The 27,903-nt window shown below is 37.9% G+C and overlaps 3 protein-coding genes across 4 annotated transcripts; 1 reads left to right on the top strand and 2 right to left on the bottom strand.

The window, feature by feature from the left end:
• Positions 1 to 965: 965 nt before the first annotated feature.
• Positions 966 to 15,436, top strand: LOC137943019 (golgin candidate 4-like). The gene is made up of 16 exons (XM_068788720.1): positions 966 to 998; positions 1,395 to 1,593; positions 2,962 to 3,060; positions 3,657 to 3,785; positions 9,430 to 9,585; positions 9,715 to 9,853; positions 10,028 to 10,092; positions 10,194 to 10,361; positions 10,472 to 10,573; positions 11,854 to 11,952; positions 12,487 to 12,783; positions 12,898 to 12,963; positions 14,198 to 14,400; positions 14,484 to 14,538; positions 14,633 to 14,818; positions 14,926 to 15,436. The coding sequence occupies exons 1-16, from the start codon at positions 967 to 969 to the stop codon at positions 15,286 to 15,288; spliced, it is 2,358 nt and encodes a 785-aa protein (XP_068644821.1). The 5' UTR covers position 966; the 3' UTR covers positions 15,289 to 15,436.
• A 167-nt stretch (positions 15,437 to 15,603) lies between these two features.
• On the bottom strand, positions 15,604 to 19,559 carry LOC137943024 (F-box protein At5g52880). Its single transcript, XM_068788725.1, has 6 exons — positions 19,247 to 19,559; positions 18,024 to 18,178; positions 17,050 to 17,137; positions 16,532 to 16,737; positions 16,276 to 16,424; positions 15,604 to 15,887 (listed from the first exon to the last, which is right to left on the bottom strand). Exons 1-6 carry the CDS (start codon positions 19,426 to 19,428, stop codon positions 15,756 to 15,758), a joined length of 912 nt encoding a protein of 303 aa, XP_068644826.1. The 5' UTR covers positions 19,429 to 19,559; the 3' UTR covers positions 15,604 to 15,755.
• A 358-nt stretch (positions 19,560 to 19,917) lies between these two features.
• Positions 19,918 to 26,772, bottom strand: LOC137943011 (uncharacterized). Of its 2 annotated transcripts, none has more exons than XM_068788717.1 (18): positions 26,304 to 26,772; positions 25,571 to 25,720; positions 25,194 to 25,472; positions 24,338 to 24,459; positions 24,162 to 24,250; positions 24,042 to 24,077; positions 23,819 to 23,912; positions 23,691 to 23,727; positions 23,498 to 23,598; positions 23,077 to 23,141; positions 22,384 to 22,880; positions 22,197 to 22,284; positions 21,965 to 22,111; positions 21,147 to 21,712; positions 20,929 to 21,067; positions 20,770 to 20,838; positions 20,564 to 20,692; positions 19,918 to 20,431 (listed from the first exon to the last, which is right to left on the bottom strand). In XM_068788717.1, exons 3-18 carry the CDS (start codon positions 25,400 to 25,402, stop codon positions 20,318 to 20,320), a joined length of 2,502 nt encoding a protein of 833 aa, XP_068644818.1. In that variant the 5' UTR covers positions 25,403 to 25,472; positions 25,571 to 25,720; positions 26,304 to 26,772; the 3' UTR covers positions 19,918 to 20,317. The 2 variants fall into 2 exon arrangements, with proteins under 2 accessions (XP_068644818.1, XP_068644815.1); XM_068788714.1 differs by having other exon boundaries at positions 25,603 to 25,720.
• Between the last annotated feature and the right edge of the window lie 1,131 nt (positions 26,773 to 27,903).

Raw genomic sequence — 27,903 nt, 5'->3', positions numbered from 1 at the left:
GTTATGGCGTGTGAAGGAGTGAGGACTTGTTTTATTGAAGGTCTTCCTTTTCGTTATGGCTAAGCTAATATGAGCTCTTCTAGCTTTAAGCGTGGGTGAAAGAATTAAGTTTCCTGTATATGGTTGCTAAGTAAATGACTACAATAATTTGAAAGAATTAAGTTTAAACCAAGTAATTTTACATAATTTATATAAAATATATTATGTTACCTTTACAAGTAAGTAGTGGCGAGTAATTATGGCTGTTTTATTTTATAAATGATAAATAGCTAATCCTATAAATCCCATGGGTACCTTTAAAGGATCAATGGAAAAATAGAGATACAAAGGCAGTAAAATTCGTATTAAAAAGTTAACAAAATTTTTTTAATGTTATTTTATTTTGTATTAACTGACCCCCTAATATTCTACTAAAATGCTCATCTGAGTTGAGCAGAAACTGAGCAATTCATGTAGTCCTGCCAAGTAACTGCAGTTGCAGAACAAGAGAGCGTCTGTGAATGGATGCAATGTCATATTATTGTTGTCTGTGATCATCTTGGAAGAATATGAATTTACCGACGAACAATCACGAGTTCGGGGAATCAAATATAGGGAAATTGTTTTCACTTTTAATTTGTTCTTACACGGTGAATTTGGTATTTTCAAAGCGAATCGGAGCACGGGGCTCCCGTCTCGGTGCGGTTGTTCTTGGATCTTTAGATATCTTTACAGAGGCTGTGCTTGTATTTGCTCGCATAGAAACTGTGAAAGTATAATCGCTCGAATCGTCATTGTTTTCTTTGGAAATATTGGATCAGTTTTCGTTTTCAATAAATTGTTCCCATATCTGAAGAGCAGCTTGTGGGATTACTCTTTTACCGGAGTTTTGCCTAATAGGAATAGGACCGACCTTTAACGCGAGATTTATTTACAACTTGCCGTGACTCGGACTCGGCCATCTCTTTTGGTGGCGTCTCGACTCCTATGACTCATCCTCGCACCTCCTCGACTCCACGGTGAAACTCTACTCTTTCAGACGTTTATTCGCGAAACTTTCTTACTAAAGGAGCAAACATCGTCTTCCCAAACGCCTGTGTCATATTTATACTCGTCTTTTTTGTTTTTTTTGAGAAATTTCCTGTTAGAGTGAAGTAGAGTAGCTTGAGATTGAAAGTGATTTTGAGGTTTTTATGCAAATAAGGGTAGCAGCACGGCTTTCAGGATTTTGAGTTCGTGGTCGACTCGTCTCAGATCTGATCTGGGACTTACTTTTCGTTCACCTTCTTCTGCTTTCTTCTGCTCATCTTTCACCTTCATATTTGGCGGATATCGCATGATTTCGTGTGAATTGGTGGCGGGATTTCTTTCTTCTTGGGACTTTATATGATGGTGGATTAAACCATGTGGAACAGTATAGCTACTTACAAGGAGAGCCTCTCCCACCTCGGTCTCGTTGTCGAAGACGCTGCTGAAGAGCTTGACATTTATGGATCTCATACTCCCGAAGAAGATGCCTCCGTCTTCGATCGTCGGGCTTCTCATCGTTTTGCCCAATCCAATTCCCCTAATCGGGCGTCTCTTCCCAACGGAACCTCCGCCTTCAAGGCTGATGTACGTACATTGAACACTACAAAACAAAATTTTGATTCAAACCTTTTCCAGCTTGTGTTTGTTGTTTTCCAAGCTTTCCTATTCATGCTCTGATCCTTACAGAAGAGGTGTTTTCATACGATTATGTGGACCTCAAATTCTCCGAGTTAACATGTTTTCCTCTCTTTATAACATCGATTCATGCCGACTTTGCATGGTAGAATTGGGTCGTTTGGCGGATTGCGTCCTTAATTCTTATTTGACCAGCGGAGGATCACTTTAATTCGTCTTGTATACTTACTAAATTCTGTTAATGCAACCGACCTTCTGATTGCATTTGTCGCTTCCTTGGCGTGTTTGCATATTTGCCTTGCGGGTTTGCCATTTTAGAACAGCTACAGGTCATTGGGACAACGAGAAGTTGATCTTAAAATTATGTTTCTGTTTTGGTGGAATTATAAAACTGTGGTTGGGAGTTACTGCTGTTACAAACTTCTTAAATGCTTTGCTTCATATTTTAAGTTTGGCTAGTTGCCTCAAAACTTTCCTGGGTAGTTTGCTCAAACTAGGCAGCTATTGCTTGTTTCTCGTGATACTGAATTTCTGTTGTAGCCTGTTGCTTGTGTGAAATTTTTTGCCATCCATTTCTTTTCCAACTATAGTCTTCCTTGTGATCTATTGTAAATTAATGTTTCACAATGGAGTTGAGAGCCAAGAGCAATGATTAGAGGCCACAATGAACAATTTTGGCAAAAATACCAAAAGGCTTGGCTGCTGATGGATAAGCCAGTGTCTTGAGCTATTGAGGTTCCTGTTATGGTTCGTTTTCAATGGCTTTTCAGCACACAGTGAAGCGAGATGTGGAGATCTCCATTTGCTTTTGCAATTCAGTAGTAGTAACAGCTGTTGGCTTGAGTGTTTCTTGGGTTCCTGCTCTTCAAACAGTAAATTTGCATAATGGTCGGCAGATTATGATGATGCTCTTGCCATATACTATTTGAGTCCTCCAAAATTTATGGACCATAACTATATTAGTCATTGATTAATGCAAGACTTACAAAAGCCTTCTATTTAACACTGAACTCAAAATTGCAGTACTTATAACAATATTTAAAAACTATATGCTATGTAGAGATTTTAGAATTGCATTTGGTTTCAAATATAAACAGCTAAATGCAAAACCACCACCTCCTTGGTTTAAGCAAGGCAAGATAGAAGGACAGTTTGTTCTTGGATTTCTTTCACTCGAGAAAATGGCTGTAAGGGAAAAAGTTAATAGCAGTGCCACAGCAAGAAGTCTTTTTTTTGTTTACCGGTGCATATTCCTTTGAGATATATTATCCAATAATTGTGTTGAAAGTTTTGTCTTAATCGGATTTCATTTTGTAGGTTGAGCGATACAAAGCCGAAATTCAGAGGCTTCAGGCATCTGAGGCTGAAATAAATGCATTGTCAGACAACTATGCAGCTATATTGAAGGATAAAGAGGTAAGTTAGTTACCCTTGGCTGCTGAAAGATAGACTTTCTATACATAGAGTTTAATTAGTCTAATGAAGATCTCTTAGGTTTCCTTGCCAAGATATCATTTTTGCAGTCTAAAGATATATATAAATATGAGTATCCTGTACATCATTGTTGATTTTGGTGGCTGAGCCCTTGGAGATCAGTTTCAACTAATATTAGTGTTTATATATGTTAAATCGATTTATCAAAAGGTCACTAAATTTAGCTCATAGACCAGAAAGTTGTGTTCATGTCATATTTGTTTCATTGTTTTCTCTTCTTGTCTTAAAGAATGAACTGTCTGAGCTTTCCCATATGTAGTCTCCTTGCCTTGCAACAATAATTGTGAAGTTATAAACATTTTAAGTTGTTGTGGATTTGGAAGCTCTATTGCTTGCATATGCTTACTGGGGTATTTTTATGTAGGAGGAATGATTAATAAAGTAACTAAGAAGTGGTTTTTTAAATATAATTGCTCAATTTCTCAATTTGTTCTTGCTTGAGGTTTTTTTTTGCATTTTTTTCCTTAAAAAATATGAACCCTATCATACATTATATGTTTTTTTCTGAACTTGTTCAGGAAGAACTTTCTCATTTGCATGAAGAAAATGGTTTGTTGAGAAAAAGCCTGGAGACAGCAAGTGCCGTCAGCCACACATCAAGAAGTGAGAGGCGCAAAACATTAGCCAACAACTCAACTTTTTTTAAGGTATCTTTTTGGTTTTGTTTATTGTCTCACTAATAATAACATGTAGCTGATAAAATGCATGCCCTATCACAAGAAAAAGAAGAATGCAATGCAACTAGTTATGAAATTTTCATGAGTTATTAAGGGTGGTGATACCTAATGATATACATTAAGTTTCATGTAGCTCAGGTCCATTTACAACATACTTTCAAGATAATTGTTTCCCTTCTCTTCTTTGGTGGTGATGGTACAAGTCGACCTCTTGTAGAAATTGTTTTTTGGTTTTTCCGACTTCTTGAGTCCATTTGTTCATATTTTTCTCAACAATTTTTCTTGACAATCCTCCCCCTAAGGGTGGAGGAAGTTAAGTTTTGATAGATCATCCCTAGGAAATCTGGTACAGCAGGCTTTTGTGGAAGGCAATGGATCCATTCTATGTCTCTTCTCAGTGCTCCTTTGGGGACATGATTCCACAGGGGCAGAGGCCAATGCCCCGTTCAGTGGCATAAGAGTTGCACCTCAGAATCCTCTTGGTTCCTCCATCATTTCAGTGGACTCGGCAAATGTTATCTCTTGGCAGCAGGGAGTGTTAAACCTCCATGGAGGTTAGGCTACATTATGGATGAATTTACTGATCTCTCCTCCACTTGGCAGATTGAGTAGCAGCACAAACCAAGATCAGCCAATAGCCTTTCTGATTTTCTAGCTAAGGAGGGAGTCTCCCAAAGACAGCTAGTCATTGGGAGCTCCTTCCTGTTGTAATCTGGGGTTATTTTCCCTTTTGTATTATGCATTTTTCCTTTGCTCTGAATAAAAAGCCTTTGCAATTTTCAAAAAACATTTTTTTCCCTAACAAGCTTACCATGGTACATATGAATTAAAGGTAAGAAACTTATTCTATTTTTATTTTTAATTTGAGGGGACTAATTCCTAATAGAAAAACCTTAAAAAGAGATTCATCAAATGAGTGGCATTTCACTATGGGGTAAGAAGCTTCTTCTATTTTTATTTTTTTAAATTGAGGGACTAATAGCTAGAGATAAGCTTATAAGAGATATTATCAGAATGAGTGGCATCTCACCATGGAATTTAATTTCACTTGTATTAATAGATATAAGACATTCGTGTCAATACATTAACTAGTTTATTGATTGTCTGATTGCTTCCATTTTAAAAGTATAATTTCTCATTAAGCACAAACTATTGGACAATCAAAGGCCTGTTACTTCTGCTGTCCCTGTTACTTCTGTTGTATTTTTGTAAGGAAGCTTGAGGATGGCTCTTGAAACATGAACAGTAAAAAAGGAGCTTAGATATTGAATTCTTCAAATGTTTCTTTCTTTTGTGTGAGTTGAATTCTTTCTTTTGTGTATATCTATTAATATATTTAGATACTTTCCTTAGTAGGTGTATAATTGGAGCCATAAAATTCTAAGGGACCGTTTGTGCCGCCCTAGGAAAACAAAACGACGGGAAAATCATTTTCCCTTTGACTAATTTTCTCGTTGGAAAAATTTCCTTTGACTAGTTTTCTTGCGTTTGTGCCGCCATAGGAAACAACTGAAAAATAATTTACGGTGTTTGTATTTTCACTAAAAAAATTAATTTTTATAAAGAATAAAAAATAAGGTTCAAAGTAAAAGGTAAGTAGACGAGAACCATTTTAGTGCTTCTTGGTTTATTTTTCCTATAGTTTCCTATTGGAGCAATAAGAAACTCATTTTTCTATCATTTTTAATATTTCTTAATGGTAAGATGAATCAAGAAGAATCTAGAGGAAAATTTTTCCATCCCCAAAAATGGCACAAATGCTGGAAAAATTTTGGTCCACTGGAAAATTTTCCTATGACATTTTTCCTTTACTTTCCTATTGCCACAAACACAACCTAAATGCGAAATGATTCAGAACCATCTATATCTTAAAGTCTGAAACTCGTAGGAGTTTTTCTTCTATAAAGAATTTTCTTCTAGTTGTTAAAAGTATTTTTTCTTAAATCAACGTGAGTTATTTTTTGAAGTCAAGGGTCTTACTGTATTTCCTTTTTTTTTAATAGAAATGGCACATTTCATTAAGCCCGAAGGTTAGGAAACAGATTCAAGAAGGGGATCCCTTACAATGAGGGATTGGAGGGTGACCCCCTCTTTAGCCAAAGAATCAGCAAAGCTATTTACTGATCTAGGAGCATGAAACAATTACAAATAAAGGTACATAAATCCTGGATCTTGGATGATACTTATTCCAACACCAACTACTAACCGTGGATGGATCTCCTTCCACATACAGCCTCACATGGAAACTGTTACAACTTAAATCCGGGGTATTTTGGTCAATTGACCACTGCAGTGGTTAATTTTCTTTATGTAATCTTATTCTGCATGTTAAATTATATCAATGGTTAAATTTTGATATACATAAGATGTGTGGTTAGGGAGATATAAGGAGATTAGGGTTTATTAAGTGTGTAGGGGCATTTTTGTAATTTGTAACTTAAAACACTTATTAAAGAGGTATGGGAATTCGTGCACAGTTCCCAATGAAGCCTTTTCAGGCTCTTCAAAAAATTCTTCTTCTCGTTTCTCCTTTTCTCTCAATTTCTCTTCCTTCACCCAAATTTTGATTTTTAGCAGAAGATTGTCATTGGGAACATTCTACTGCAGATTCTTGCCCTTTTTGAAGAGGACAACCTGCTGGAAGGAGAAAAACTATAGATTTTTAATGCTGGTTCATCAAAATTAAACTTTTTTGTTTTTTTCTCTGCCATAACCTTAGGGTTACCTGTCTTTATGAATCATTGAAGGATTCTCTACACTTTGATTGCCCTAATTATGTATTTTGAGATCTGCGTCACCCAATTCAATGTTGGATGTGTGCATCATCACCCAATTGATGACATCAGCCCTAATAGCTACTACTTTTGCATGATATTGGTTGAAATTGTTGTGAATTACTGGTGATTGGATTGTGGATGCACATATCCTATTTCTGTGCCCTAACCCTAATTTTGTGAGTGGGGCCTACCTTGGTGATAAATCTGAAAATTGTCTGGAAGCTTAAATTGGTTATTTTGTGATCATATATCAGTATTAGGGCTGAAACAAGAGAAGTTTATACTTCGGCTAGAGAAAATTTTTGGTTTGATGGAAAAGGATACCATCATGATTACTTCATAAAAATTGTCAGGGCCTAATCATCTTAATTCCACTAAGTCTGTCAGAATGTATCTTAAGGGTAGAAATAAGTTGAAGTTTATCTGAAATGATCCCCTAGTGCCTCCAGATGATGATTGGGAGGCAGAGGACAGTCAGGTTATGACTTGGATTGTAAATAGTATTGATTCTACTCTTAGAAATCAGGTGATGAATTATGAGACAGCAAAGGCTATGTGGCTGTCTCTAGAATCTTTATATGCACAGGAGAGTAATCTCTCTCGAGTTTATGAGTTGTATACATATTTTTTTGGGCATATGGCAGGAGATTAATGTATATCATCAATTTACTATGATGAGAATGAGTTAAGAAATCAGCAAAATCAGCTGCTTGTTGCAAAAAAATTTGGATGGTTTAGGTACTGACTTTGATGCTATTAAGCCCATGTGTTAGCGTCAAATAAAATTTCTACTCTCTCTACCAATTTTAATCATATTGTGAGGGTTGTGTAGACTATTGTATCTGGAGCACGTAAAGGAGGTAAGATAATGGAAGTCACTGCTCTTAATGCTTCCAACACTACATCTACTCCTATAGATTCCTCTAGAGGTAGAGGTAGAGGCCGAGGTAGAGAGGGTTTAGGCAGAGGTAGAGGACATGGTGATGGTAAGTAAGAAAGGAAGTGTGTACACTATGGTAGAAATAATCATTAGTTTGACGGAGGTTTGGTTAAGTTTGGAAATCTTGCATGGGTTAATTCTACAATTCTTGATGGTGGAAGTGGGAGTTTAGATCCTTCTATGTCGATTACATCAGGTGCTCTAGATGAGATGCAACAATTGATAAAACAGCAGTAGTAGATTGCTTCGTGCATGACTCAAATCTCTTCTACCTCGACCTCAGCATCTATAACTCATACTTCCATCCCAGTTCCTAGTTCTACTAGTGTTGACTCAGGTATGACAACTTATCATAATCACTCGTCACCGTCTTGGGTTCTTGACTTAGGAGCCTCTAGACACATGCAGGTATGTCAGGATTGCCACTTCATTCGAGATGCAGTGATGAAAAAGGAGGTAGTAACTCTTTTTTGTTTGGTTTGGATATCAGTTGGGAGATGTCTTCACCAAGGCCCTCGGCAAGTGAGAATTTATGTCATTCTGCAACAAGCTAGGACTCCTGGATATATACGCTCCAACTTGAGGGGGATTGTTAGAAATACATCTAGGGGTATTTTGGTCATTTTACTGCTTCATTGGTTAGTTTTTTTATATAATCTTGTTCTGCATGTTAAATTATATCAGTGGTTAAATTTTCATGTACATAGGAAGTGGAGTTAGGGAGATATAAGGAGATTAGGGTTTATTAAATGTATAGGGTCATTTCTGTAATTTATAACTCAAAACACTTATTTAAGAAGTCTGGGAATTAGTGCACAGTTCCTAACGAAGCCTTTTCAGGCTCTTTAGAAAATTCTTCTTTTCCTTTTTCCTTTTCTTTCAATTTTCTCCTCTTCCTTCACCCGAAATCTTGATTTTTACTGAAACGATCCCTGAATATCCTCAGCCAGTGTCTGAGTGCTTGAAGCCTGGTAGATGTAGAGTCTGAAATGATATTTGATAATGAATAACGTCTTTTAACTCTAGAATAACATAGTCTTCATGATATTAATATAGGTGCATTTTTTCCTTTACATGTGATTTTGAGCATTAAGGTACCATCTACTTACCTCTATAACTTCTGCTATTCATTAAACCAGAGGGAGTAAGCATTTTTCCTTCAGGAAAAATATCAGAAAGAGATTATATTTACAAGCAGCAGAAAGAATGGAAGATCAGATTGAGAATTTTGGGGGAGGGGAAATTTGATAGCTCCTTATTCTTTTTTCTCAGTAAATGGTGTTTTTGTTTCATCAAATACAATCCCATAAATGGTGGAAGGGCTTGGCAAGATCCAGTGCTTGTTTGTTGGATTACCATTTTGTTTTTCATGAACCTGTATGTAATTTCAGATTTCTTTTTGTCTCAAGGTGCATAGTGAGTTCCTTATTCTAGTGTCTAGGTTTGAGTCTCACTGGTGCATGGGGTAAGTTTGTACATGTGTGTCTGTGAACACCAGTATTTGGTTACACAATTCCATGTGGGTTGAGCCTTTGGGTCAATGGCCTCATGGAAGGTTTACTATGACCTCTCGACTTCAATCTCATTACCAACAGGGTTTGTGGTGCAGTATGTCTGTTTTCATCATTCAGCAAGAAAAAAAATAATGAGATACCTCAGACATCAATGAAACTTGAAACTTAACCTACTTCAAGAACCACCCATGTGGCAACTGAGCCTAGGGCTCAATCCTTGAGAAAGAAATTGGTTATAAAGAACTTACTTCAGAACTTACTTCCTCTTGTCATGCTTGTGGAGACTTGATTTTCTTTTGATTTGATACTGAAACTTTTTCCAGTGGTTATTTTGTCCTATTGGTTAATTCTTGGGGCATTGCTTTTTTGTGGAATCTATGTAGGGAACAGGTGAGCAACCATCCAACCAGCTACAAAGAAGTACCAGTCAAGTGAATGCTCATGCTGCTGAAAATTTTCCACACAGAGCCACTACACATAAGCATGACACATCCAGCAATGGGGGAGTACAAATTACTGATTTGAGAGGAGATGAGAAGGTACCTGTAATTTTTTCTCACTCTGCATTGCTAGTAACACTTGGGTGTTGTATCTGTGGGTTAAGATTGCTTTCATAATTGTTGCCTTCTATATCCTTCCATGTGAAAAAAATTTGAATTTTCTTTTAGGAGCTTGCCGAGTTGCTAAAAGAACAAAAGAAATCCTTGGCAACGTTACGAGCTAATTATGAATCAGAGGTAAAGCAACTAACAATGCAGCTGGAAAAAGAACGTGAAGCATTAGTCACCTTAAAGTTAAAGCTGCAAGGTATTGCTGTTGCATGATGAAGGGATGAAATGACTTTCCTTTATTTTTTTGACTGAGTTGAAATGGTATTTTATTTTTTTTGAATGAGTCGAAATGGCTTCTTTCATTACCATTCAGAAGTAAATAAATTTTTTATCTTTCTTACCTTTTTGTCTTATCTGGTTTCATCTCTAGGGACACAAGATTTCAATGAATCAACTCAAAAGGAGCTTCAGTCTTTGAGGATGGAGAAGGAAAGAGTAAGCTTGTTCATGAATTTTTTATATTTCCTGTTTGTCATGTTCTTAAACTTTCTTCTGTTTCATATTGTCTCGTCATAATTTGCTTTCCTGTTTGGTAGTATTTTTTGGAGATGAAAGATTTACACAATGACTTGGACACAAAAGCAGCAAAAATAAAGCTATTGCAGTCTGAGTTGAACAGAAGGGACTTGGAAGAATCTGGTGAATCAGTGGAGGTTTTAAAAGGTTCAATTGCAACCTTAGAGAAGGAAAATAGCAGTCTTAAGGTTGCTAGTTATCTTGATCTTATTGTATACCGCATGACTGTTTTCCTTTTGATATTTTCCATTATTTCAGCATCCATTTTTTATTATCACATACTTACATTTTAGTGTAGGCAGAGAAGGACAAACTGGTTGCTGCACTGATACTCACCGAGAAGCATAGACCTAAAGAGATTGCAGAAAATTTAGATACTTCAAACAAGAACACAAATGAGGTACTTCCCCTTGTGCTTCTTTTTTTCTCATATATTTCTATCCACAAACATTGTTTCTATTGTGCATCCTGATTCAATTTTTTATTTATTTATTTATTTATATCTAGGTTGCTACCATGTTGAACAATAAGCACAAATCTACAATGCCAATAACATGTTTGATTTATGGTGCACTCAGGCCTTTGAGTTATGATTTTCTAACTCTTATCTAGAAAAGTATATACTAGAGAACACTTCAACATGGAAGAGTAGTGCACTTTGAGATGCTTCAAGCATGTTTGACAGAAACCTAGTAGCACACCAGTTAAAAAGGTTTTGTTGTTGGCAGTTGTGGGACTGGCAGGAATTATCGAAATGCCAAAATTATATGGATGAATTGGTATAATGATGCTTGAAGAAGGGAAATCTAATGTTGGAACTTGCAGTGAGCAGAAAGGAAGGACTCATGTAGTTGGAACCCTGTATAGCTGTAACAAGGTTTTGATGAAAATGATGGTTTACTTTTCTTTTAAATGCTTGTTTTTTTGGAAATATTTGCTTGCTGGTTAAAGTTGTACACGGACCACCAGTCCGTAGTTGCACATGAGCTCCACGTGTTAGGCTAATTGTTTGAGATTGAGCTGTTGTGTGAGGGAGGATAATCTGGTTTAGGCTTGAAAGGGTTCTATGCTTACTTGTTAGAAAGATGTCTCTTAGATTTGGCTAGTCATTTTGGGAGGATCCAGTCCAACTTTTACTTGGTATCATAGTCAACCCATCTTGTGTTGATGTTCTTTGTGGCTCATTTGTGTATGTTTTCTATGTCTTCGGCCAGGTTGTTGGGATAGACCTGTAAGTGGTATTGTTGGTGGGTGAAAAAGTTCACCAGTATATGGTTGTACATGTGCTCCATGTCTTAGACTAGATGTTTGAGGTTGAGAGTTGTTGTGTTAGGAGAATATTCTCACGTTGGCTTAGGCTTGGAAATATTTTTTTGTCATATGCTAAAACATGGGAAGAGACCTACTAACTTCAGTTAGTCATTTTGGAAGGAACTTGTCCTACTTTAACAGTACCTTTTCCTTCATTGCTCACAATCGATATCTTATTTAGTCTTCAAGGGCAATCAGTAACTTAAGTTGTAATTGTTTATCATCTCACTGCTTAACCCTCTCTTCTGCTTGAGTATTTTATGTTGATAATTTTAGATGGAGTTCACAAATAATATTTAGTCGGTATCATTGTGCTATTACACTTGTTAAGTATCAATCTATTTAAGCTCTTTCGTTGCCTTGATACAGGAATTGTTAAAGTTGGAGAAAGCATTGAAGGATACCAGCCGAGAAAGGGACAAAGCATTGCAAGAACTGTCTCGTCTTAAGCGACATTTGTTAGATAAGGTTGTTTTAGAATAATGTTGAATCATTATGTCTCCATTCCAAGAAAATAGGTTTATTTTTCAAGGGAAAAAAAAAGTGAAATAGCTTTTGATAAATCTTGAGTTTGTCTTGTAGGTTTTCAGTCTTTTTTTTTTCATATTGTTGAATGAGGTAGTCATCATTAAACCATAACTATGCTTTATATGTTTTTCTTTTGGAAAATAACAGGTGCAACCAATTTTTATTTTTACCATCAAAATTGAATTGAATGACTTCAAAATTGATTTTTCTTATTCTAAATTTATTTATTATTCTATGCATTCGTGTTGATGTTTTTTTGATGTTTTTTATTTTATCAATTTTTTGTGATAAAATTGAGATAATAACATTGTTGTGAATAAAATGAAGTAAATGACACTCTTGTAAATGGAGTAACCTTTCTAAGGAAAAAAAGTTAGTTTTAGCCAATCTTGTGAACTTGAGTCCAGCCTCCTTTCCCTCTTTTCTTTTTCTTTTGGGGTAAATTGAAAATGGCTTCTATTCCATGTGCTCTAGGAACTGGAAGAATCAGAAAAAATGGACGAAGACAGCAAAACAATTGAGGAGCTTCAGGCCAAGTGTGAGTATCAAAAAGCTCAAATATCACACTTTGAGAAAGCCTTGAAACAAGCACTTTCAATTCTAGATGAAGCTAAGAAAAACAACAGTAATGAACTTCATAAAGCAAATGAGATGATTCATAATCTGAAGGACCAACTTGCACACTGTACGAGCACTGTTGATGCAAAAAATGTGGAATTGTTGAATCTTGAGACTGCCCTTGGACAGTATTATGCTGAAACAGAAGCTAAGGTACCTTTGAAATATCTCCCATTACTTTCAAGTGCATGGTTGCATTCTCTGATCATGGAACAAGGAGTGAGGATTTGATTGCTGATGTTTCATTGCCTGCATATCCCATGACAGGAACGTCTTGGAAGAGATTTGGCTGTGGCAAAAGAAGAATCAGCTAAACTTTCCGAGTCCCTGAAGGTATGAAAGGTCAACTCATTTGGCTAATTCCAGTTGAATAATTGAATTCTATGATCTCTGGGATATTTTTGTTTGAATATCTATTGGACAAATTGAGTGAGCAATCATTTACTGGGTGGACTTATAATTTTGTTGTATCTGCATCTCAAAGAGGGGTAACAAGTGCAATTTAGATGTTATATAAGAAATTTTTAAAATAGTTGTGGTTGATAATAATTGTCATGCCCTGGAGACAGTCTTGGCCACTTATCACCCAGGTGCTGGCTAAAATATTTATACTGCCCAAATCATTGGCTCCGATTGGTTGTCTGTTTGGTAAACACAAGATCATGAAGTAAAACCAATCAATGTGCTGTGCAGTGTTTTGAGGTCTTTGAAGACCTGTGCCATGAGTTAAACCAATCAACGTTTGTTATGCAGTGTTTTGTGAAAGGTCTTTGAAGACCTGTGTCATGAGTTGGCTCGATGGTCAAATCTATTGTTTGTTGGTCTCTTCTTGGAAAAAGTTATGTAGGGTCGTTTAAACTTTAATCAGTTAACTTGTTGGGGCATTTCTTATGTTCTGTTTTTGGAGTGTACTTGTAATTTTCACAAGTTTTCAGTTAGAAGTTAATTTGAAGAGTGAGGAGGTTGACTTCCCGATTCTGATCAAACCTTTTCTCTCATCCCTCTTCTTTCTCTTTCTTCCTCTTCCTCTTTCATCCTCCATTGCTTGTTGCTTCTACTTTTTCTTATGCTATTCTCTTACTTAGTCTTTTTATTTTACACATTTGATATAACCAATCTTTAGAAAAAAAAAAAAATAGAAGAAAAAGTGTGCTTATCTACAGGTTGAAGATAGACAATAGCACAATCCAAGAAAAGACACTGTATATTTTTCAAGGGCAAAAGGAGAAAAGAAAGTTAGAATGGGCTTATGTTAAAAGACTTGTACATGACAATAAATTATGTAACGCTCCCATGTTGAATAACTGGATGTATTAATTGGCAACGATGGGTTCTTTGGTGTTGTCCTGTTTTCTTCTTTTCTCTTTTCTTGTTTTTCTACCATCTTTCCTTTGTAATATCAGGTGCGTGTTACATGGCTTTGGCAGCTTATAAAACCTACGGCCTTTAAAAATGTTCTGGTCTTATAAACCTGCTAATGTGATTGAAATGCTTACTTCTCGTTGTTGTCATTTTTTGTGTTCACCTGATAAGACTTGTGTTCTGTTTTTTACTGCTTTTTTTTAAGGATGTTCACGAAAGGCTTGAGATTTCCAAACATCAGGAGGAGGAAATATTGTCTAAGCTTTCACAAACAGAGAGGATGCTATTAGAGGGTAAACACAGACTGCAAAAGCTTGAGGGTGAGAATCTAAAACTACGGCGTGCACTGGAGCAGAGCATGACCAGACTTAATAGGATGTCTGTGGATTCTGATTACTTTGTTGACAGGTTGCAGACCATTTTTGTCTTTCATCGTGTTTCTATTTCTCTCATCAAACAGATGCTAAGATTGATTTGGATCGTTTTGGCAGGCGCATTGTGATCAAGTTGCTGGTTACTTATTTCCAGAGGAATCACAGCAAAGAGGTAGCTTCTTTTCTTCCTGGTCCTTCAAAATTTCTTATTTCATGTTCTTTAAAGAAAAACTTCTATTTGGAATGACTGATTAACGGATATTTAGGTCCTAGATTTGATGGTTCGCATGCTTGGTTTCTCTGAAGAGGACAAACAAAGGATTGGATTTGCTCAGCAGGGTGCAGGTAAAAGTGTTGTCCGAGGTGTGCTAGGTCTACCAGGACGTCTTGTTGGTGGCATCTTAGGTGGAAACTCACCTGAAGTATCTTCTCCTGCGCCATCTGAAAACCAGGTTAATCAGAAGATAGTTGATTGATTCTTTCGAATTTTATTAGAAGTTTCATTTACTAAAGGGGTTTGTTCAGCAGGTTCTCATGTAAACGACCGTTTATTTGTCAGTCCTTTGCAGATTTGTGGGTTGATTTTCTTCTCAAGGAGAGTGAAGAGAGAGAGAAGAGAGAAACAGCAAATGTACCAGCTGCAGCATTTCTGATGGCCTCTAGGAGCAGTACAAGTGCAGCTGTCGGTACAGATGCTGTAAAAGTGCTTACTGTCGCAGAGCAGCAGGCTAATCTCGATTCTAATGGTACTTCATTGACGATAAAACGGCCAATGAGTCAGGTTTTGTCTCCCCTCACCATCACAGATAATCATCACCTATACGAAAGTTCAGACTCCGAGTTCTCAACGGTGCCTCTTACGTCCAAAGCATCTTCCCTTCTAGAAAACAGTTCCAAAACATCGAGATTCCCTCCTAGATAAAATGATTTCTATGTTGAAGATTGAGACTCTAGCTTGCTAGAAGGTTATTATAAAAATTTTCAGCAATTCATCAATTTGTTAATTCTTTAAGTTTCCAGTGTAAATACATGAAAAGGTTCCCTTTCTATTTCTGAGATTAAATGGTGTATGATACTGTTGAACTCCATTAGTCTGTGGTCATAGATTAGCGAGAGCGATCAACTTACTTTTTTCAGTATGAACTGACAAGTGACTATTTCCATACTTTTCCCACATAACTGATGGCAGAAACACCGGCCGGATTCCATCAACATTTTTGAAGCAAATATGCTCTAATGCATCCGTTAAATAGAAGAAAAAGGATAGGTATAATTTTTTCAATTCATATGTTAGCAGTAATAGTCCACACAAAAAGAAGAATAAAAATCTTACAAATTAGTCTCTCATTCCCCATCTCTTCACAAGATCAAAAGTGAAAATGCCTACTTTCAGCGAGCCAGGCGCCTCGGGTATGCCCACAGCTTTGGTAGCCGCTGCTCTTGAGCAGATGACCCATCAGAATCGCTATCACTGTCAGACGAAGATACTGCACAAGTGCCGTCTAGAATATATGCCACTACCTGATATTACAAGTGCCAACAGTTCCAAAATAGATATAAGTAAGCCATTGCATTAAAGTAGCTGCTTTATGCTGATTTTGGTGAGAATATAATAAGCAAATGCACCAAATCCCTGTTTAAAAAGTAGAAATTGTTATAAAGAAACCACAAATTCTATCTACTACAAATTCCTCCTCAAAGACATGTATGAAGATGATCAATGAGGCACAAATGACATAATTTTGGTGTGTGATGAGAATCAGAGAAGTAGTTTGTTCTACAAAGTGGCTGCTCAACATATATATAAAACTAAATGGCCGAGGAAAGAGGAGTCAAAGAACTGCTATGATCTACAAACTGTCATCCCCTAACCACAAAAGAGATGTAAAACCTGAGGGTAAAAGTTTACCTGGTCTGATGCCAGAGGCTTAATCTTCTGCCACTTATTTTTATGCTTTAAAGCATGCAAATGATGGAAGTTCATATCACTGATCCAAAGTATTGATCTGCAATGCCAACAATATCCCCTGTTTGATGTTGATTTCCGTAACGAATTTCCTGAGTTAAATGCACCCATTTTGGAAAATAACAACATGTTTGAGTAACCACTAAGTGCTTGTCACATGATAGGAGAAAGAAGAGATATAACATGGAGCAAAAAATACCTAAATATTTTTTTTTCAATTCCTCTCTCCAGTCTAGATGGGCCATGATATCCTTGTCTTTTTTCTTCTCATAGGTTTTATCCATCTGATGTTCTCTTAGTCTACTTATCTGCTCCTTACTTTCACAAGACGTAGTAGGATCTCCAATCAAAAGAGAGTACTGGGACTGCCACAGCATGTTGTCCCTTGCAGCAGAATTCCAGGACCTTTTCAGGCAAAAAATAGAACTCATGTAAGAAAAATGTATTGACTGAACAGCTGAAAACTGTAACTCGTCTTCACCAAGTAAATACACATCAACACTATATAAAAAAATAGAAAATATCTGAGACTTAACAACACTATTAAAAGTGCAGACACAACGTGGAAGCAAAAAAACAGGCAAAGTGGTCCTGGTAGTGTTGGAGGTGCAGTTACCTCTAACATGTCCTGGCAGAAGTAGCTATATAAAAGAAACCTTGTAGATTAATTATCATAGAAAAGAGTGGATTAATAGACAAGAAAGAAAAGAACAGTACCAGCACACTAAACCTGCAGCAACTAGAGAATGCATATCCAGGAAACTGAAGATATGAACAAGGACATCTTGGGGAAGTGGTGCTGGACCTGGAAGTAAGCACATCAATTATAAGTTCTAAATACAGCTATAAAATTTTAATTTCTTTTCTTATGAAGGATATAAGACTCCAAACATTAAGAGCTGCAAGTTCAAACATAAGGTAGAAAAGACCTTCCCAATACTGTAAATGAAATGATGGCCATCAAAACTTAAGCCTGTTTGACACAGCCATGAAAGGTTAAAAACCAAGAATGGAGGAAGAAGAGCAACTATATGCTTTCACCAGTGCCACAGGTTCCCAGATTTCAAATAATTATAGTTTTTGAGTACACTGATAGAGGCAAAGTGAAAAGTTAAGTAAACAATTGCCTATCTATGTGGCAAGTTTTCACACCGTTTCAAGGTTCTCAACGGAGAGCTGCAAAAGGTCTTCTTAAATTAAAAGTCAAATGGTGCATGCAACGTTTTTAGACCATTACATGTGTAAAAATGAAAACAATCGAATTTCATCACAGTAGCTAGAGAAACTTATATCAAACTAATTAGCGCAGGAAAATATTGGAAATTCACCAGTTCCCCTATAAATTGTCCAGTGAGTTCATAGGAGATCACAGCGATACAAGAAAACTTAATTCGTTTAATCTACACCAGCTCGCCTATAAATTGTCCATTGAGTTCATAGGAGATCACAGGATTACAGGAAAACTTAATTCGTTTAATCTTCTTTTATTTTTAAATGTTTGTTTAGCCTTTCATAGACATACTATTTCACCTTTATTTTTTTCTTTTAATGTTGATTAGAAGCACACACTATACACCTCAAACCCCAGTGAGGTGGAGCCCAAGACCTCACACAGAAATCATCCATGAGAAAGCCCAGGCCACCATTAACATATGGCATATGGCATACACAAGATTTCATCAATAACATACCTTCTTGGTCTTGTTGTGCTTTGCATCGCCTCTTATATGCAACTATAGCATGCTTGAACTCTGTAACTGCCAATGCTCTTTTCTGCTTTGGCAAAGTTACTTCTGCTGCTTGGAGAAGGAGGTTGGCAGCTGAAATTCCACTGTCCGTAAGCATCCTGTGCTATCAAACCCTCAAGCATCTCAGAAGCCCGACAACAATTATGATAGACTGAATATCATTTATCAAATATACAACACAACAGCCAAGGGTCGATACAGAATAATCGTAGTGTACATTGAGTCCTAATTTCTCCACATAACTATCAATCAAATCTTATATTATGCCCCATTTGTATCATATGGAATATAGTTCATACTGTTATAAAACAACATATATGTAAATAGAGTTACAGATTTTAGTAACTTAACTATCTTTTTCATGCTTATCTTTTCAAGTTTGCTACATGAAACAATCAAGATAGCAGTGAGGCTGAATCCCAGTCCACACATTAACGGATGCAAGTGTGTGGTCACTAAGCAAAATGCAGGCTTCACAGTACTGACAAAGGGCAATAACAGAAAATTCTTTGTCACAAAATGACAAAAATATTCTTCAGAAAGATAAAACTCACACATGAAGTAGCAAAAGGGGCTCCAGCATCTGTTGCATAACGTCGCATAGCCCTGTAGCAATAGAGCATGACATGTCTATTGCAACTTTGTGTGTAGTCCTGTAGCAATAACATATCACACTGCTACAGGACTGTGTGAAATGTGCAAAATAGAGAGGGGCTGAACCTGGGAGTAGCAACTTTACCAAATAAACTACAACCCAAGAAAAAAATAATGTGCCCTAGGTCAATCCCATACATATCCAAACCACAGATAACGTAAACATTTTCTCTTCCGTTGCCAGCAGGCCTTAATGTTGTCTATAAGTTAATTTCTAAGTTTGTCGCCGCTAGTTTTGCAGCAAATAAACTATACGACATGTGAACTTTATTTCAGAATTTGAATGCTGACTGAAAGAAAGAAACTTGATTTCCTCAATACAGATGAGTAATATAATCCATACACAGCAGCAGAAATAACAAGGTACTTAGCAACAGTTTGGTCGTCTAAATAAACTTTTCTAAGTCTAACTACCCAAGCTTTCCCTTTGATGAGATATCCAAAAAATAATAAATAATAAATGAAAGAAGACATACTGATTGTTCAACAGCAAATGAGTTCGAGAAACTTACTCGGGAAGAACACGGAAGGCCTGGAGGGTGTCTTGAAACATGATAGCCTGGAGGTTCTTTGAAACCTTATTATAAGTCCCTCTTAACAGGTATCCAAGTTCGTTGCACGCAGAAGCATAATTGTAGGTTGTCGAAAATGATTCACGAAGATTCAGTTTCCTGTATCTCTCCAGCGGCTCCATCTGCAGAATATGTAATCAGAAATCAGAAAATCAACATACCCTCCTTTCCCTGAATCCAAGAACAGAATGCCCTTTGACCCAGCAGCGCACAGACGCAGGTGCCCCGTCTTACGCACACCACAGCCATGGATCGTCTCATCGCGGAGGTCAAGTGAAAATTGAAATCTTTTTTTTTTTGTTTTAATTTAAAGCATCATCTGCACATGATGGCTTATTTTTATGACTATCCCCATTGCTAGAATATAAGTTAACTAATTTAAATTTATGTTTTGGTCAAAATATTTAACCAAAATAGTGTTTTTTAAATATAAATATTTAAAAAAAATAGTATATCCAACAAGTGTTTTTTTCTCTTCAATGTCTCAAATAAGACTCTTTCAAACTTAGAAATTAACTTATATAATATGAACGTATGAATATCATATCAAAATGCGGCAATTTGAATGAAATGTCCCGTTCCATCCTGAGTTCCAATGTAGAAGATTCAACTTTTAATCAATCAGATAATTGATACCAAGTATCCGATGCCACAGCTTCCATTAAAGAGACAGACGCCGTGCAGGAAGCAGAGATTGTTCAAATCTAGCAACTAAGAACAGGCTACAGGCTACAGCACACAAGCATAAAACCCAGGTTCCTTCCAACTGTCAATCATGCTAAGATCACACAGACTCTCGCCCAGCTTGATACAAACTTATCATCGACCAACTCCGACTCCTTCTAGGTGTTCTTAAGCGGCACTGGATCGATCAATTCCATGCTTACTTCTTCCAATGGTTCATTGATTTGTTCCTCCAAGTCGCACTATATTTCGCCGACTTCCGTCACCTGCAGGCTTGTGAGCAACACGACTAGCATTTGTGTTGTGAGATCGCTTAATTTGTATAATTTACAGGAAGTAAGATAACTGCTCTTTCTTTCTTGAACCTCCTTCTCCATACAATTCGTTCCACTGTTTCAGCTCGTTCATGTTTGCTCCTTCGGCGGCAAAACTTGCGGCGACCTGCATTTTATAAAATGAACACGTTAAGAGATATATAACAGGATTTCTCTGGGCCGAGGCACCCAAGAAGGATTCCTTCAATTCTCTGCAGATTCGCTTCATTACTCTTTGAGGGCAGCCAAGAAGGCTCACCTGGTTCTTTGCTAGCCTCATATCCTCCATGTTCAATGGCCTGAGGGTTATCACTCTCTCCCCCTTTTCTTCTTCTTTGGCTTCTTCCTCTTCCTTGTTCTGCGCTTCTGCGGCTTTTCGCTTCCTCTCCTGTGAAGATAAAAATGTCAATAACAGAGTTCCTAACATACTCGGCAGGTGAAGAAAGAGCTAATCGTTGTTCCTACCATGTCCTTCAGTCTTTCCTTCTGTATTAGCTCTCTCACAGGTCGGTAGGCAGCGGTCATGCACAAGTTCTGGTCACCAGGGTAACTCAAATTAAGGTTATAATGCTAGGCGGAGAGTGACCATCTACAAAAATACTCAATTTCGAGAAGGAAACAAACCTTCAGATCGCTTCCACTGTATCCCTCTGTCATCATGGCCAGCTCCTTATAGTTAAGTCCTTCTTCCACCTTCTCCTTGGACAAGAGTGTTTTTAAGATCGATTCTCGACTCTCCACACTGGGAAGTCCCACCATAATTCTACACAGAGAAACAAAAGCAAGTTATTTGCACCCACAGATGCAAATGAATACAAGTCCCCAACAGAAACATGTCGTACCTCCGCTCGAACCGTCTAATAATTGCCTCATCAAGATCAAAAGGCCTATTTGTTGCAGCGAGTACAAGGATTTTTTCCCCAGGTTTTGTCATCAGGCCATCCCAATGTGTCATGAACTCGTTCTTGATCTTCCTCATTGCCTCGTGTTCGCCAACTCTTGTTCTTTGCCCCAGCATGCTGTCCACTTCATCTACGAAAATGATTGTTGGAGATACCTTTGCTGCCACTGTAAATAAAGCCCTAACGTTCTTCTCGTCCTCACCGAACCATTTCGAAGTAATGGTTGACATGGAGACGTTAATGAAACTCGCCCCGGCTTCTCTAGCAATGGCCTTGGCCATCATTGTTTTCCCTGTACCAGGAGGTCCAAAGAGCAGAATACCTCTGCAAGGCTTTAAAAGACCTCCTTTGAAGAGGTCCGGTCTACGGAGGGGTAGCATGACCAGCTCCTGAAGTGACTCTTTGATCTCATCTAAGGCACCAACATCATCAAATGTGACTCCAATTTCACTTGCTCCAATGACCTCTGGCCTAATGCGTTTCTCAAACTCATTGTCAGGGATTTCCTATTGCCACACAATATAACTTCATAAGAAACATACAAACATAGGAAATCTCATTGTCAGGGATTTCTAATAATAACTCGTTTCGACCTTTGCCATTCCTCCACTGTTAAAGTGATTCACACAAGCTTGAATAAAATATAATAGAAACAATGAACATTAGGTTAAGATTCAACTGCAGGAATCTGTAAGAGGGGTGGATTACTAGAACTTATTCAAGCTTCTCCTTTAAACTATTAGTTTACAAGAACTTACAGGTACTTTTGTTGGAGGGGGTGGATTCTCATTATCCTTGCTCACACCTGGGATAGATTTCTCTGTTTCAGCTTTGCTTTCATTTGCTGAAGCTTCGGCTTTTGACTCAGGGTTTGGACCAGCAGCAACCTCCTCTTCTGTTGTTCCCTGAAAAGGTGTGGAAAGGGGGACTGAAGTCTCAAACCTGTACCCTCTATCTCTTTATTCGTATATTGATGAATAGTTAACTGACCTCGGCAGAGTCAACATTTGTTTCTAGCTTCAGAGCATCTTTGGCACCGATTTTACTTTGTTGGAAAATACTTAATCCATGTGACAAGCTGTTAACACCGGCATACATTGCATTATGTTATTGATTAGGGCAAAATAAATGTATAAAACCAAATAATTCAATAGAATTATCGTTCGAACAACCAAACCTCTTTGATGAAATGACAAGCTTCCCATTCCTGTACTCAGGGTCTTTAGTATTCATCAGATGGTAAGAAATTGCAGATACTACAATTTCTTCAATGTACTGGCTGAGAACTGCTGTGTCAGTTATGCAGATGGAACCCAAATCATCACTGTCGAGATCATTTGCGGCTAGCACCTCAGAAATGTGGTTTCTGTTATCCTGGTACTGGATCATTTTCATGTCTTCTTCTAGTTGAGACTTCCAACTAACCAGGTGGCTCTCATCTTCCGGTGGTTTAATCTCAATATTATAAGGAAATAAAAGGGTGAGCCTCTCATCCACCTCTTTGTAATCGTTGCCTGTATCTAACATCCTTGAACCAAGGATCAATACGGGTCCTGACAGTTTCTGAAGCATTTTTTGGAACATGTTATATACCCTTTGTGATCTAAAGACAAGCCTCTCAACATCCCTGAGGTAAAGAATGATGGGGCTGGTTTTTGATACTGAAACCAGGACCTGGAAGTGAAAGAAATATTGTTTTTCAATAGCCGATTACATGCTAAAGAACTTCTACCAGCTACCTAATTGACTGTTTCTGATCTCTGTTCTGGAATTTCATTGAGTTTACTAGTATAGAACAAAGGAAATATCATAAAAATCAGAACACCATAACTTTCTACTGGTTGTCCACTACAAGGGGCAGCTTACAGACCTTATATAGTGACTGTATTAGCAATTTCTCATCAAAAGACCAACTGCTTGTGCGCTTGAGTGGAGCTGACAGGAGAAAAGGACACAAAACGTTGGTTAAAACAGGACAGCTATAAGTTAACCAGGTCTAAACAACTGAAAGATAAAAGCTACACTTTAAGCTTGTTGTAGCAGTACCAACAGCAGGACATTGTTATGCAGTTGGTTTTGGTAAAACTAGGAAGAAATTTACATGGAAAAGTATTACCAAATAAAACAGAAAAGAAGCATTAAAAGTAAATATAAAGGGAAAGTAACGCAATCGGATGCAACATTTATGCTGCAAATATTTAGACAGTCAGAAATTCTGAAATGCAAAAAAAGAAGCACGTTTACATTACTAAACAGAGAGCAAATTAGATGAGAAGATGATGGTTCCGAACCTGGATTAGGGGGAACACTTTGCGAAGCAAGATTGGTCATATCAGCAGCAGTAGAAGCATTTCTTCGTAGCTTTGGAGGATTGCTCAAAGATTCAGTACCACTGCATGTACATGAAGAAGACTTAATTTTTAGGAGAAATACATCAACTATGAACGAAATAGTTCTCCTAGAGTGTTTTGAATATTCCTTGACCTTATCTCCACAACACTACTCTGTCTTCTTAGCTTCCCTGAAATAACATTAGCTAAACACATTAAATTGGGTGGAGAAAGTAACACTATTTATTGACTAAAAATTCATTATCATTAGCGTAGTTCTACCTCTGATTTCCTTTGGTTTTGGAAGAACTGAAAAAGATCCGAATAGAGCAGACATACGCTCCAGTGCGGTCTCAGAGATGGACCTCTTGAAAAACTACAAAGATAGAATAAACAAGGAGGCATAAGTAAGAACCATATCGATGCAAGAGGTAGATTATGCAAGTCATGGTTCTCAATGACCTGCAATGCATTAGATCTTGAGACAAGACCAGAGAAATCTTACGGATTCTCTGTTTATACTTCCATATTTGCCAGATATCTGCAGGAGAACATGGTTATTAGATGTAGAAGGCAAATGAGAAAGAGTCAAAACCAAATAAAACTTGTAAACCATAGACCTTACCTTCAGTGAAAAATCAGTCACATCAAGCAGCAACAACTTGGCTTCAAAGTAATGCGCAAGAGCCTTTGCTAGCATCTGCTGGTAAAGTTCTTCAGAATTCGGAAGTTCGAATTAGCAACACAGTCAAGGAGTTAGTTTGTATACACTACAGAACATATTAATGGCCGATGACCTACCAGGAGGTCCAGAGAGTAAAATGGCACGGCTGGCGGGAGAGAGATTTCTGGTATATTTTGAAAAGTCCATTTGCTTCAGATGAACATAGGCAGCACTAGTCAATAACACTCGAGTCTGCTCACTGTCATTTGGCGTCAAAAGCAGATTAGAGTGAAACTTCCAAGAACTGGAAAAAAGTTAACAGAAAAAAAAAAAAAAAAAAAAAAAAAAAAGGAGAATTCAAATGGTCCAAAGAAGTCGTTACGTTGTTCAAACGATTTCTAAAATCTTCTTACGGCCCCATTAACATGAAACTGGAATTTACAGACAGCTCGTGCCCGTGAGCAAAGTTAAGAAAAGATTAACATATCTATGTCTTCTTGTGTTATTCGTACATCAATTGCACGCAAGGAAGAAGTCAAGTCAAGTCAAGAGAATCTTGAACTTTTTTCTTCCGGCGTAAGCGAGAAAGCAGTAACATGAAATGGAATTTAGACGTGCTTGTGCAAGAAGAACAGTGAGAGTCTCCGGAAGAAAAGTGTGGATATCAAAAGGTACATTTTAAATCTCTGTGCTTGTTCTACGATTTATAATTTATCTCGTCGGAGACAGGACTCTAAGGCTACTACCATTGGAATCACCGTACTGATAATATTTAAATAGGTTGCTCATCCACTGCCTTGAAAGTTGAAATACAAACAGGATATCCAGAATAATCAATATCCAAGAAGTTGAAATAATCGAAGGGATTGGATATATGATCCTAGACACGGAAAACCACAACGTTCTTTCCTAATGCGTAGGTGTAATTTAATCACTATATCTTCATAAATAATTTAAAATTTGGTCTTCATATCGAGCAATAAATCACCTTACCTTAGATAATAAGGAAATTCGTCGAATGTTACGTTACTACTCCTGCCATCGACAACCAGCCTCAGCAGCTCCTGCTCGATCTGCTCGGTGGTGACACCAGAGGAAGAAAGGGTGGACGACGACCATTTCGTATGTCCGGAGGCCAAACCCAGACCCACCCCAACACCGACTCCAACACTCAAGGCCGACACTAGAATTTGCTTGTCCATAACTTTTGCCAAGTCTTGTCACGACAAGATTTTTTTACGTCGCTTAAGCTGAACAGCGACTGCCTTTCCCCTGCGAAAAAACGAACCCAATGTTTTCGTTTGTAAGCCCAAGCCTTCCTTTCGACGTTTAAATACGTAGTATGAAAGAAATTTATGGAAGATCTAGACATGAAGAACAAGGAAGTTCCGGCAGATTTTACGGTGTGCTGGAAAAGAAAACGAAACCGAAATCCTGAGCGTCTGTCTTGCTGAATAAGAACAAAATAACTGTCTTGCTAGTGGAAGAGAAATTTTCCCGCCCTAACAAGAGATGTCTACCTGAATGTCAGTGAACCCACAGGAAGGAAGAGATATCAGTTGCAGCAGAAAGATGAATGTTCAGGATAGAGTTGTTCTTGTAATATATATAAACAGAGAACCCAAAGTCGTGAATATTATTAAAGAGAAAAAGACCGTCACAGGACAAATGCAGCAATGCGATTCAGTGTTCCGTTTCGAGAATTAAAAAATTCCGCGAAATGGATACGAAAATTTCGATGCCAAAAAAAAAAAAAAAAAAAAAAGGAAATGAAGCAGATAAACCAGAAGGCGTTAGAGTCGAAGAGAAGTTTTAGCAGATATTTAGATAAAAACAACACACACGACAGCGGAAATAGGACGTACGCCATGACGGATGATGGTTACACATTAAATTGCAAAATCAGATAAGAAATCCGTTTCTAGACAGTTATAAACAACCGGAGTGGGGGAATGCTTTCATATATTATCAATTGAATATTACAGACAGTACTTTGCTGGGTGAGAAAAAAATCAAACAGAAATCTAAAACCTGGCCAGAAACCAGAAAATCAGACAGATGTAGCAATGAGAAATGAATTTTAGTAGGAAAAAATGGTCAAACCAATCTGTTCTGGTGGAATTCCGACAGAAAATCTGTGCGTCAACCTCCGACGTTAAAAGCTCCTAATCAACCTCCGACATGGGTGCTAGGACGGTTTCCTTCCTTTTTTTTTTTTTTTTTTGGTTTTTGATGTCGTAGCGTCTGGGATGGCTGGTATGGTGATATATATAGACGCGAGTAAAGCTGATCCGAATCCGTCCGCAAAAGCAGCTCTGTCGAGGGAGGAGTGCTTTTCGACTTTTCCGGCTGCCGGGCGAGGTCGAGAGGGTTCCCGCAATTTCAGCTTCGTCCCTCGATTTTGGACTAGTTTTCTTTTGCTGGGAGCAGAGAAGATGCTGTCCCTCGATTCCACCTTTTCGTCTTTCTGCAATCTTTCTTATTTCTTGGCCTCCGAGGGGCGTGCAATGCCTAGGTTATTGTTATCGTGGGCGTCGATTGCTTTGACATCTCCCTCGACGCTTTTTTTTTTTTTTTTCATTTTTCTTTCTTCATAGTTCATATTCACCTTTCTTCTTTTTCATCTATTTATTAATCTGTTTTCCCTTGTCCAATACACGAAAGTGGACGATATACCGTCATCGTATTCTTTCTCCCCGCAGGCATCTAGAAATGAGACAAGGCAGTTGATATTCAACAAGTAACTGGCCTCATTGACGCGACTGCGCTCTCTTTCACTCACCTCTTTCTTACTTCCTGCCCATGTCAGATCAAAGATCTGCTTGAAAATATGAAGGAAATCTATCTCTTCCGTTAACAAATAAGAAATTGGAGGAAGGGTGATAGTGCGCGGCCCGAATTCCGCCGCCAGGGAGACAGAGACAAATGACGGACGGTGGGTAGTCCGGTAAACGACGGAATTGCGGCTGTGCGAGCAAATACGGCGGCTGTAAAGTTTTATCGTCCTTGTTTTTTCCTCGCTTTTTTCTTAAGCGTTTAATTTAATGACATAAAGTGTAGCCTTGGAGTTTGGGAGAGATTTGATTATGGAGTCTATTAAGATTATATATAAATACTTTAACAGGAAAAGATGGGGTATTCTCCATTAAAATTATTTCCTCCTTGGCCAGTCGGCAGCCCGGCCGCTTTACAGCGACGCTTACGTCTGAGAAAAGCTCTACTACACGTTTTCGGCTTTCGGGCTTTACACGTGTTAGCCAACTGCTCTTGCAATGGGCGGCGGCCACCGATAAAATCCATGCTACACTTCCCTCCCTTCAGTCTTTTGCTTCTTCTGGTATTCCACGATGCATAGCCCGCATAGCACGTACTAAGGTTTGGGAGATCCTGGGTGGCATCGAGAGCTCTAATTTTGAGCTTTGGTTGATTTGAATACATTAAAATTGGGATCAAACTGTCCTGAACCTGAGCACCCATGCCTTGTGTCTCTCCACTTCATTTGAGCAAGATACGCTGTTAAAGTACTACCGAGTAGGCTAGTCTGGGTAGAGACACAAAGAAACCGGCCACCTGATGGGGGGCCGACGTTCGATCAAATAATGCAATGCATGCTCTCATGTACTGGTGAGTCCATCGACACGACAAGCCACCTTCTGTCCGTTTCTGATTGTTCCCAACAACACCCTCTCTATTTGGCTGTTTT

This window comes from Aristolochia californica, unplaced genomic scaffold (genome assembly GCF_029961685.1).
Source record: "Aristolochia californica isolate CCGP_79_NKW_82.1479 unplaced genomic scaffold, dmAriCali1.0.hap1 SCAF_1, whole genome shotgun sequence".
Classification (NCBI taxonomy): domain Eukaryota; kingdom Viridiplantae; phylum Streptophyta; class Magnoliopsida; order Piperales; family Aristolochiaceae; genus Aristolochia; species Aristolochia californica.
The sequence above is the reverse complement of the archived record's forward strand: the minus strand, read 5'-3'. Positions and strand labels throughout refer to the sequence as shown.